The 12,969-nt window shown below is 44.1% G+C and overlaps 1 protein-coding gene across 1 annotated transcript in view; it reads right to left on the bottom strand.

The window, feature by feature from the left end:
* The window catches only part of LOC139580988 (rho GTPase-activating protein 22-like), a 28,737-nt gene extending 16,002 nt beyond the window's left edge, over positions 1 to 12,735 (bottom strand). The window contains exons 1-3 of the mRNA XM_071410259.1: positions 12,539 to 12,735; positions 3,267 to 3,466; positions 1,612 to 1,699 (exon numbers count right to left, since the gene is read on the bottom strand). Coding sequence (XP_071266360.1) covers positions 1,612 to 1,699; positions 3,267 to 3,466; positions 12,539 to 12,599 — 349 coding nt within the window. The 5' untranslated portion in view covers positions 12,600 to 12,735. The remainder of the gene's footprint in view (positions 1 to 1,611; positions 1,700 to 3,266; positions 3,467 to 12,538) is intronic.
* Positions 12,736 to 12,969: the final 234 nt, after the last annotated feature.

Here is a 12,969-nt window from a genome sequence, read left to right on the forward strand (position 1 = left end):
TGTTGAAATGGTCTTCAGAAATGGCCTTGACAGCCTGTGTGCTGCCTGCCTAGCTCATCCACACGTAGCCAGTAAAGGCTGATTGGGGTTACACTCTGCTGCAATATTTACTCGCCATAAATAGAAAACACAGAGACCCACTGGCCCGTCAGCAACAATACACAGTGGGGGAAAAAATCACAGTGCAAATAACTTTTAACTGAGTGATATACAGTAGCTACCTAGTACCGCAGAATTAGGAATTAGAATTGAATACGATCTCTTTGCCTAGCTCACTCTGAGTGACTTTAATTGAAAATGACCATTCGGGCTGTATTGAGCGTGAAGAGTTGACTGCGTAGGGTCTTTCCAGCACACTCGCCCCCAGGCAAAGCTGCGTATTATCCGTGTACATGTAACAGTATTGCTTCCGTCCCTCTCCTTCGCCCCAACCTGGGCTCAAACCAGGGAACCTCTGAACACTTCGACGACAGTCACACACAGAGCATCATTACCTATCGCTCTGCAAAATATGCGGTCCTTGCAGAGCGAGGGAAACAACTAATTCATGGTCTCGGAGTGAGTGACGTCACCTATTTAAATGCTACTAGTGCGCACCGCTAACAAGCTAGTCCTTTCACACCGGTTACTTTAACATAGATGTCAACCTTAAAAGACTCCTGATAGTCCTGAGAACCAGCTATTGGGGTCAGTATGCCTGGGCAAGATGAGAATGAGACTATTCTCTTTTCTCTCTTCCCTTTATTAAAATGTCATTCGCCAAGGAGGTGGAATCCATACTGATGCGTCAATGTGTTCTTAGTGATTAGTTCTGATTCTGAAGTCTTGGTTTGGAGATTCTGTCACGAAAGAGATTATTAACATCCACAGGGATGCAATTCTTAGGGGGTGATATACTGCTGTTTCCATGACATAGACTGACCAGGTGAATCCAGGTGAACGCTATGATCCCCTATTGATTTCACCTGCTAAATTCACTTCAGTCAGTGTAGATGAAGGGGAGGAGACAGATTAATGAAGGATTTTAAGCCTTGAGACAATTGAGACATGGATTGTGTATGTGTGCCATTCAGGGGGTGAATGGGCAAGAAAAAAATATTTCAGTGCCTTTGAACGGGGTATGGTAGTAGGTACCAGGCGCAACGGTTTGAGTGAGTCAAGAATTGCAACACTGCTGGGTTTTTCACACTCAACAGTTTCCCGTGTGTGTGAATTATGATCCACCATCCAAAGGACATAGCGCCAACTTTACACAACTGCGGGAAGCATAGAAGTCAACATTGGCCAGCATCCCTGTGGAACGCTTCCGATATCTTGTAGAGTCCATGCCTCGACAAATTGTTCTGAGGGAAAAAGGGGGTACAACTTAATACTAGGAAGGTGTTCCTAATGTTTTGTACACTCAGTGTAATTGCAGTGTTTTGAGTGCAAGCTTATCTACCAGTCAGTATGGCGTCTGTGTCCTGCATCTCCAGTCTCCATTGTGAAACATCAGCATTGCCCCCTGCTGGCTCAGTGTGGAAACTGCAATACTCTAAATATCCTCCTCTTGAGAACACATGTATTTTCTGCTAAAGGAGGAGAGGGTTTGGTGTTGATGGATTATCTCACCTGGAACGATTTCAAAAAGATGTCTCCCTGGTTCTTCTGGGTTGGCGGTGAGCTCGTTCACCTGACAGCCCTGCAGAGGTATGCAGCCCTGGAATAAACAAAGACAGAATCCATTCAAAACCAAATATTAACAATAACTCAGTGAGATTAAACTCTAATCGGTTAAATCACAAATATTGATCAAATCCTTATGAGAATATTAGGGTAGAAAATAGAAAGATATCTATCTCTTTCATCTCTTTCAGGATGAAGATGTACAGATTATTGAATGGAGATCAATAATAATTAAACAACGTAATCAAGGCCTGTTAATTTAGAGACTACTCAGAAGGAAAGCCGGGTCTCATTCTACCAGTCTGGCAGCATCCCTCATCATCCCTCATCAAACAGGATGGGATCTGCCAAACCAGAGATCAAGCTGTCCACAGTAGTTGCCATGGCAACAAATTGGTAGAATGTTGGGGCAGGGCTAACAGCCCAGCAGAGCTCCCAGGGGTACAATGAGCCTTGAATATGGGGACAAATGACTGAGGAAAATTAAGACGGAACTCAAGATCTGAGATTATTCTCCCTTCAGAAGATGTCTTGTAGCAACCTTTGTGGCTCTAAACACCAAGTCATTCCTTAATGGCCTGCTCTACATGATAAAAAATGGCTGTAGATTGCCTACATGCAAATTCCCTTCCTTCAGTTATCATTTCCTTTCATCTCAGTGGGAGACTTTGCTGTGTGAATTGCTTACACAGCCCCCTGCTCCAATTTCTATTGATTAGATGGGAAAAAAGCGGACAGATTGACACTTTCACACACATCCTGGTTACCGCGCAGGAAGGGGCGTGTGCGCGCGTGTGTGTGTGTGTGTTTGTGTGTGTGTGTGTGTGTGTGTGGAGAAATCAATACTGGCTGGATGACTATTGACAGCCTGTGATTAAAAGGTGCCTATCAAACCCTTCAGTCATTCAGCCAGGCCTTAATGCAGAGCTTCTCCAACCTGAAAGGCCTCGATGGTGTGTGTGTGTGTGTGTGTGTGTGTGTGTGTGTGTGTGTGTGTGTGTGTGTGTGTGTGTGTGTGTGTGTGTGTGTGTGTGTGTGTGTGTGTGTGTGTGTGTGTGTGTGTTGGGGAGACAGGTCTGCATTTAAAAGGGCAGCAGTCAAGTGGGAACGCCTTTGGAAATCAATGGAGGTGCTTGGATATCAGGCCGGGAATGTAAGAAGATGATCACTGAACACTGGAAGCATTGGGCCACCGACTACCGCCTGCTGTCTTTTGTTGGATCACTTCATTACCCTTTCCTGGCTTGATGTTGTGTGGTGGTCCTGAAACAACTGTCTGCCTGATTACTGCACAGCTCTTTCATGACCATGCCAAAACGTCATGCCCAAAATTGAGCAACGGTATCAAAACTATGTTTCATCCTGATTTTCCTTCTAGGCAGATGGCAGTGCTATCTATCCATGCTAGGTGGTGATATAGACAATTCCTTTGGCCTGTTTTTCTGAGCAACGGATGAAAAACCACAGACAAGTATTATTGGAGAGGATCTGAACCTGCGACAGTAGCTACTATAGCGAAAGTCCCACATTAAACCAAATAAAGGACTTCAGCGAACCTCTGCAATGAACTGAAGAAGAGCTTAGGTGTGAATGTTCAGTACCTGTGGCTTGGTCTCCTCCTCGTCTTTGTAGAAGTAGAGCTGGTCGGAGCGCAGGACAAACCATTTTAGCTGCCAGTTCTTCATGATGCTCCTCTGTTTCTTCAGCCAGCCAGCCTTCAGAGCCCCCTCCTGGAGACTGGGGGAGGACGGGCGGCATGGGCCCCGGGACACATCCCCCATCACCATGCTCTTGGACCGGGCTGGAGAGTCGAGACACACACACATACACACATGAATACAAATACACACATAAGCAGGGAGGGAGACAGGCAGAGAGGGAGACAGGCAGAGAGGGAGACAGACAGTGAGGGAGACAGTCATATACACATAGTGTGTGTCAGCTCCAGGGTTGCCATGGTGAGGCAGACACCACACACACCACGTCCTGCCCTGGAGCTGAGGCTGAGGCCCCCCTTCCTCCCCTGGGTAGAGGTGGCTGGAGACCCACCCGGCGCAGGGAAGAGAGGAAAGGCCTCAGGTGATCTAAGCAATTCATTTAAAGCCACTGGAAGAGAGTTATTGTCCGTTCTGGCAGACCAACAGAACCAGGAACCAGTTTGAACTGTGATAATAAGACCTCCTGGGATTGACTCTGGGTTTTAGTGTAACGTGAGCTCAGTCAAGGACTGTTTCAGATGCAGTTTATAGGCTCCCTATGTCTGGAGGCTCTGAACTCACACTGACCCTGGATCAGTGTCAGTCTGTCCTTTATGCAACGTACTTCATGAAATTAGCTTGATACAGGACACAGACAAGATTACTTAATACAGTACAGCATGTGCAGAAAGTAAAATCGGGTCTTTACTAGTCCATGCATTAATCATGACATTTGACAAAATAAACAAAAACCTGATTTCAGCTTCTAGAGACCTGACCATCCTGAGCGAATAGCCACTCAGCAACACCTCCCACAGAGCCAAACAGCAGCAAAGGCAAACAAGACAAGCAATTTGATGATCATGTATAATTTATAGGAATCAATCCTGCAGACGTCCTCTCTGCTGGACCTCCTGTGTGACACACTCAGGATCATTGCTCAGCTTAGAGGGGGAAGGGAGGATGAAAATCAATGTTTATTCTTCCCTTTTCTTCTCTCTTATTCTCCCTTTCTTCTCCTTCTTGCGATGTGGGACGGGTATGGACGGCCAGGAGTTTCTCGCGTGGTCAGGGAAAGCTCCCGACCCTAAGGATGCGGAACGCTATAGTATAGGTATGATGCAGACACCCTGGAAAGACAGTTCCCAACATGTCCCTGGCATCACCCACCATGTTTTATTGGAAGTACAGTTCCCAACATCCCATGTTTTATTGGAATTAATTCATAGTTCTAACTGTCCATTCATTTCAAATCAAATCAAATTTCAAATCAAACCTACATTTACAGTCATTGTTTATTATACTCTGTGGTTATGGGTTGGGCTGTGGCTCCTTTGCCCCCCAGCACCAGACACAACATTGCATGGCCACCGTAGCCTAGCCGTCATTGTCCCCCTCCACTCCTACTGCCATGGCTGCCTGCCTGGCTCCCTTCCTAATGGGTTACACTCATCATAGGAGCAGCGGCCATATATCACATGAACCATTTCTCTCTCTCTCTCTCTCTCTCTCCGTCTACAACTGTCCGTCCATCTCTCTCTACCTCCATCCCTGTTTCTGGGTGCTCTGCCGGCCCCACTCAATCACAGCCCTGTGTGCTTGTCTGGAAGCCTTATTAGAGCACATACTGTACACACACTAGTGTTGAATATTTTCCCGACTATTTTTACAAATGTTCCCGAGAATAAATCCCTTTTCTCAACGGCTAACCTAGTTCTTCCCGCCAAAACCGAAAGTGTCATTCAAAAGCATCATAACGCTTATAAAGCTTTGATCGATACATTCAAGCGTGATGCTACCTGAGCCTGATGAACCATACACAAAATACATTTTGTGAGCCTAGATTGTGCCGTTCTCCAATATATGATAGGCCTATAGGCTACTGCACATTTTGCACGACAGAAAAACGTCAAAGCCCGTAGATGTAGCTAGCTCTATGCTCTCCTGGCGAAATAAATGAAATTAGCTCCAGTAGGCTGATCTTTTTGAGTGTGAGCTGTATTACTGTACTGCATTGTGTTATACTGTATTATATTGACTGGAATGACGCACATCGTTCAAACCATGACAAAGCAGGGAGTGAACATGCAATTCTGGTGCAGCACATGAGACCTACAGAGTTACAAATATTGGCTAGCGAATTTGACTTTAATTTTGAAATATAATAGGGCCTATTCGTATAATTAGTAGGCTGACGCGTAAATACCTTTCATAAAATTGTATTTCCCCGAATGCTATTGGCACACCTCCTCTTTCTCACTTTGTTGTTCATTCCTTCCTTGGGTTCAACAGTTAAATGAAATACGTTTTGTTGTCCTTAACTGCATCGTTCTAATGACGTCCTTGAATAATATAGGACTAGAATTAGATGCAGAAGGCTGTCACTTCCCTTCAGGAAGATTGAAAGGTCATGGGTCTGAAGAAATAGCTGCTATAGCCTACTGCCGTCTCACGTTCGTTCTTCTCTCAAACTACCCGAGTCCTAAAGGCGGCTGTATTTAACATTCAGCAAACAAGCGCTTGCATCCCTTTTCAAATAGTGTGTTGGTATAAAAAATGCCAAAAAAAACATTATGTCCATTAAGCTATTCTAGTCTAGCTTTTCCTTCATGGGACTCCAATTATTTTTTTAAGGAAAAAAGCCAACGGAGCACAGGTGCATATTGCGCAAGAGACAGAGGCTCTAAGTCAGAAGCTTATTATGCTTAACCCATTGAATGTATCACCTGAAAGAGGTAGGCTAGGACATCTATATATTGGGCTATATATAAATCGAGAACAGGTTTATCAATTTTGGATGCAATTTGAATGGAGTGACCCCCGAAAGGAATACCTATGTAAGAATGCTGTTCATTGACTACAGCTCAGCATTTAACACCATAGTACCCTCCAAACTCGTCATTAACCTCGAGACCCTGGGTCTCGACCCCGCCCTGTGCAACTGAGTCCTGGACTTTCTGACGGGCCGCCACCAGGTGGTGAGTGTAGGAAACAACATCTCCACCCCGCTGATCCTCAACACTGGGGCCCCAAGGGTGCCTTCTCAGCCCTCTCCTGTACTCCCTGTTCACCCACGACTGCGTGGCCATGCACACCTCCAACTCAATCATCAAGTTTCCAGACGACACTACAGTGGTAGGCTTGATTACCAACAATGACGAGACGGCCTACAGGGAGGAGGTGAGGGCCCTCGGAGTGTGTTGTCAGGAAAACAACCTTTCACTCAACATCAACAAAACAAAGGAGATTGTGGACTTCAGGAGACAGCAGAGGGAGCAACCCCCCCATCCACATCGAGGGGACAATAGTGGAGAAGATGATAACCTCAGGAGGCTGAAGAAATTTGGCTTGTCACCTAAAACACTCACAAATTTTTACAGATGCACAATTGAGAGCATCCTGTCGGGTTGTATCACCGCCTGGTATGGCAACTGTTCCGCCCACAACTGCAAGGCTCTCCAGAGGGTGGTCTGCACAACACATCACCGGGGGCAAACTACCTGCCCTCCATGACACCTACAACATCCGATGTCACAGGAAGGCCAAAAAGATCATCAAGAACAACAACCACTCGAGCCACTGCCTGTTCACCCTGCTATCATGCAGAATGCATGAGAAAAAAAAAAAAAAGGCATAGGTTAAATCCTGAGATTACAGACGAGTACTAAAACACTTGAAGTAGGCATTCTAGAGTTAAGTCAACAAGTTACTATATCATTGTGTTTACAGCTTCTATCTCAACAGCTTCTATCTCAAGGCCATCAGACTGTTAAACAGCCATCACTAACATAGAGTGGCTGCTGGCAACATACAGACTCAAATCTCTGGCCACTTTAATATATTTAATAAATGGATTTAATAAAGGTATCGCTAGTCACTTTAAATAACACCACTTTAAAATTGTCTACATATGTTACATTACTCATCCCATATGCATATACTGTATTCTATACTTGCCTATGCCGCACGGCCATCGCTCATCCATATATTTATATGTATATATTCTTATTCATCCCTTTACATTTGTGTGTATGAGGTAGTCGTTGTGAATTTGTTAGATTACTTGTCAGATATTACTACACTGTCGGAACTAGAAGCACAAGCATTCCGCTACACTCGCGTTAACATCTGCTAACCATGTGTATGTGACCAATACAATTTGATTTGATTTGACTTGATTTGGTTTGACCATAAGCATGGTCGGTAGAGACTCGTTTGAGCTCTTTTGTTTTAATGTCGCAATTGGTGTGTTGTGAGATCTCAAACATCGTCTCAGATATCGTCTTAAATGAAACTATAACTATATAACTATATAACTATAAAGTCTTTCAGTACTCTATTCATTATTCTGTCATTCCAGCCAGATGTAATTCCTCAGTGGTGTTTCAGACATTACACAGCGTGGCGTTGTGGGGTCTCTAAACAGACATTTGGAGGAAGACTCATGAGTCTTGTTTTCCAGTTTCCACACTGCCCTTTCAAATTCGACTCTACTCGAAGAAACCAAATAGGGCCAAGAGGAATGAAGGAATGATTTGTAAATGTTGCCTTAGTAGTGCACACTCTTAGAAAAAGGGGTTCCAAAAGGGTTCTTCGGCTGTTCCCATAGGACAGGTATTCCCAAACTGGGGGTACGCGCAATGCCGTCGGGGGTACGCCAAATAAGAATGTATAATAAAAATGTAAACATTTTTAAAAAACAACAATAATATGAATTGTTTTTATTTAAAAAAAATATAATAATTCCTTCACATTTTCAAACAGTCCATTTATATTTTCCAACGGGGCTATACATTTCGATTCGTTTTTTCTCTCGCCTGAGTATCCTCGTTTCACTGCCAAAAATAACATTAAACCATCGAGTGTTCAGCGAAATGACAACACAATGTCAAATACTGGTAGCCTCGTCAAATAATTAACATCCAATCACATTAACCGTTACTCTCTCGCGGGAATTCCACTAACGGTCCATATGTAGCAGCTGCTCATGTTGGTATCTGTACTGATGGCGCAAAAGCCATGACAGGGAGACATAGTGGTGGTAACGCGCGTGCAAGCAGTTGCTCCCAATGCCACTTTAGTTCACTGCAGCATCCACCAAGAGGCTCTTGCTGCCAAGGGAATGCCTGACAGCTTGAAATACGTTTTGGACACTACAGTGAAAATGGTTAACTTTGTTAAAGCAAGGCCCCTGAACTCTTGTGTATTTTCTGCACTATGCAATGATATGGGCAGCGACCATGTAACATACAGAAGTGTGCTGGTTATCAAGGGGCAAAGTGTTGACACGTTTTTTTAAATTGAGAGACAAGTTTAAAGTTTTCTTTACTGACCATAAATTTCACTTGTCTGATCGCTTGCATGATGACGAGTTTCTCACACGACTGGCCTCTCTGGGTGATGTTTTTTCTCGCCTGAATGATCTGAATCTAGGATTACAGGGACTCTCCACAACCATATTCATTGTGTTGGACAAAATTGAGGCTATGATTAAGAAGTTGGAGCTCTTCTCTGTCTGCATTAACAAGGACAACACACAGGTCTTTCCATCATTGTATGATTTTTTGTGTATAAATTAACTCAAGCTTACGGACAATGTCAAATGTGATATAGCGAAGCACCTGAGTGAGTTGGGTGCGCAATTACGAAGGTACTTTCCCGATACGGATGACACAAACAACTGGATTCGTTATCCCGTTCATGCCCTGCCTCCAGTCCACTTACCAATATCTGAACAAGAGAGCCTCGTAGAAATTGCAACAAGCGGTTCTGTGAAAATTTAATTTAATCAGAAGCCAGTGCCAGATTTCTGCGCTCAAAGTATCCTGCCTTGGCAAATCTCGCTATTAAGAGTTATGTGCATCCTTTCAAGCACACCCTTCTCATTAACCTGTGGTGAGTTATTCATTGGGTTGGCAGGTATCCTAGTGGTTAGAGAATTGGACCAGTAACCGAAAGGTTGCTAGAACGAATCCCTGAGCTGGTAAGGTAAAAATCTGTTGCTCTACCCCCAAACAAGGCAGTTAACCCACTGTTCCTAGGCTGTCATTGTAAATAAGAATTTGTTCTTAACTGACTTGCCTAGTTAAATAAAAAAATCATAATTTTCAATGAACAAAAATGGTTTTATACGTAAGATGGTTAAATAAAGAGTAAAATTATTCATTATTATTTGTGCCCTGGTCCTATAAGAGCTCTTTGTCACTTCCCACGAGCCGGGTTGTGACAAAAACTCACACTCATTCTTATGTTTAATAAATGTATTGTATAGTGTGCAGGGTTACAATGATGGCAAAAAACAACATTTGAGAGTGCGCTGACCCTGGATGCTAGAGGGGGTACGCAGCTGGAGTTGGAATGTTTGAAGGGGTACGGGACTATAAAAAGTTTGGGAACCTCTGCCATAGGAGAACCCTTTTTGGTTCTAGGTAGAACCCTCTGTAGAAAGGGTTCTACATGGAACCCAAAAAAGTTCTACCTGGAACCAAAAAGGGTTCTTCAAAGGGTTCTCCTATGGGGAGCATCTAGATAGCACCATTTTCTTCTATAAGTGTAATGTAGTTTGCATCAGATGTTGCAATCCGTGGGCGCATTGGATCACACTGCCAAATTATTTGAGTCGTTGTGTGTGTGTGTGTGTGTGTGTGTGTGTGTGTGTGTGTGTGTGTGTGTGTGTGTGTGTGTGTGTGTGTGTGTGTGTGTGTGTGTGTGTGTGTGTGTGTGTGTGTGTGTGTGTATGTAAGTGTTTGTAGGCCAATGGTACACTGAGCCAGTTTGGAGATTTCTCCTCTCAGTGATTCATTTCACGTTAAAGTCTACACAAGTTGAATTCGGCGCATGTGACAAATAACATTTGATTTGATTCCCTGTGTTGTCATGGGTGTAGCTTAACATGTGGTCTCTTCCAGTCTGTAAGTAACAACATGGGACTGTTGTGTTTACACAAAATACCAGCAATTCATTTAGCTACGAAGTGCGCATTCAGAGTATTTCTTTGTATGTTTATAGTTAAGTAAATGGATGGTTCACCCTCACAGTCGCTCTGAGATTCTAACCCAAACATACTATTCTCCTCCATATGATTTATAGCGATCTTCAATGAAAGATGTAGTAGATTGGCGGTCCTCCTCCTTATTGTATATGGCATGTACTCCCTGACCCTAGAGAATAGTCTGCCAAGGATGTTCATCATGAGTAATGTATATTGTGTACCAGCTTTACTAATACCATCAATCAATGAGCTCACGTCTGAAAAAATGATCACGCCACCTAAGGAGATGTGCTCTATAATAACTTGTCTATTTAGCATGTTCCAATGTGCTGCTACTAGAATATGGCCCATATGTCTCTAATCCAGAGTATATTGTCTTGTTTCAAAGTGGGTGTAACCTCATCCAGAGATAGTCATTAGGACCATAGAGAAACAGCTACTGCATGATTGCATTGCACACACACATACTATAGCCCGGGGGTAAGCAACCCTGGACCGGGGGTAGGCAACCCTGGACCGGGGGTAGGCAACCCTGGACCGGGAGTGCCGCAGGCCCTTCATGTTTTGATTTAACCGACCTAGAAGACCAGGTGTGTTGAACAATCAGCCCAGTTGGTCAGGTGAGGTGCCAAGTCGGAACAAAATCCTGCAGTACCTGCGGCACACCAGGGACAGGGTTGCCTGCCCCTGCTATAGCCTATATCCAGTCGCCGTTGTTAATTAACTTTTGAGATGTGGATTCATCATCACATGGTATGGCTGTATAGTCCTCGAAAATCAGAGAATAGCTATCCATTAACCTGTCACAATGCGTAGACTTATCAGCCACAGGATAAATTACCTGGCTCTTTTCTCCAAGCACAGAATCCATTTGAGAAATTCCATTTAATTAATATGGTTGCTGTGTGATTTATGATGCATGGGAAGGGGGTGGTAGCCGGCTACAGGTGCATGACTGGATAATTCCCACTGACTCTATCTGCTGTTGATGAATGTATTAAACCATTGAGAATCCGTGGAGAGTTTGCCTAAGAAACTGTACATGCTCTCTCTTGTACAGTGAGCAATATGTTTGGAACATCAAATTGCAATAAAATTGCAGTATTGAATCGCAACCGTGAGAATCGCAACACATATCATATCGGCACCTAAGTGTTGTGATAACATTGTATGGTGAAGTCCCTGGCAGTTCCTAGCCCTAGTGCGTACTGTATCTATGCTGTATATTCTGTTGCATAGTATGTGTGTATGTGTGTCTACTACTGTGTCTGTAGCTCATCTGTCAGTAATACTACTGTCAATGCGGTGTAGTAATCAAATCAAATCAAATTTATTTATATAGCCTTTCTTACATCAGCTGATATCTCAAAGTGCTGTACAGAAACCCAGCTTATAACCCCAAACAGCAAGCAATGCAGGTGTAGAAGCACGGTGGCTAGGAAAAACTCCCTAGAAAGGCCAAAACCTAGGAAGAAACCTAGAGAGGAACCAGGCTATGTAGTAGTGTACTACAGTAGTGGGCTATCTCATCCCAAAACCATGGTAATGTACTTCAAAGGCATGATGATGGGGAGAGTGAAACAGCTGAGATGTGGGCTATTTAAAGAGATTACCATGGACCAGGAAATAGATTTAAATGGACCAGGACTCGAAAATTGAATTTCTTCATGTGTTTTGTTAAATTAATAAAAAGAAGCAAATTTACATACCAATTACAAAAGCTATGCAGAGAATGTGCCTATCTTAGAACCACAAACCTAATTGAATCTATTTTATTTCTTATATCTTTTAATGAATGAATTCATCCGTTTAGTTTCTTATACGCTCTCAATGTGATCTTATTTTAGAGAGAATATGAGAATACGGATTGCAAAGTGATCTCTCCCTATATCTAGCACTGTTCATAATTTCCCATTAAACTCCCATGAAATCTTCTCACACCTGCATCATTTTGTCATTCACGTTCTAGTGTCAATGCCGCGAACATCAGAAGCAGCAGCTGACAGACAAGCATCTGGCCGGCATCATCAAGACCAAACAGGAGATGATGATGTCATTGACCGCATCCTAGTAGAACGATCTACGTGTACCGCCCCATGTGCTCCATTCACATACAATGTGTAGCAGTAGTGTGGTTAGATAGTAGTGGTAGAGAAAAATAAACACCCGCTCTCGGCTCGCTCACCTCTCTTGGTCTGTCTGATCTTGGGACTCAGCATGGCTGTCATCGCTGGAGGACGACACATTCGTCCATCCGGCACCCCACCCCTCTCGTTTCTCTCGCTCGGTCCCTCGTTTTCAACACACCATCCTCTCCTGCCTATCCTCTATTCTCTTCTCTCTCCCACTGACCTTCTGTAGTAGGCAGCAGCTGCAGGCTAGGGGGCTGGGGCTGAAGGGGGAGGGATCCCTTCTCCTTGCACACGCTCAGTGGCCTCCACCCCTCCCTTCTACATTATTCATCGCCGGGGAGACCGCGCTGGTGGGTAGGGGGGAGGGAGGGTGGATCTCATCCCACTACTACTATACCACACCGACCGGTAAACGCCTGTTTGTGATTAGGATGCCCTTCCCATCGCAGGTTCAATGGGGCTGAAACACACAAGAAGGAGAGCT

This window comes from Salvelinus alpinus, chromosome 7, assembly GCF_045679555.1.
Source record: "Salvelinus alpinus chromosome 7, SLU_Salpinus.1, whole genome shotgun sequence".
In the NCBI taxonomy this organism is placed as follows: Eukaryota; Metazoa; Chordata; class Actinopteri; order Salmoniformes; family Salmonidae; genus Salvelinus; species Salvelinus alpinus.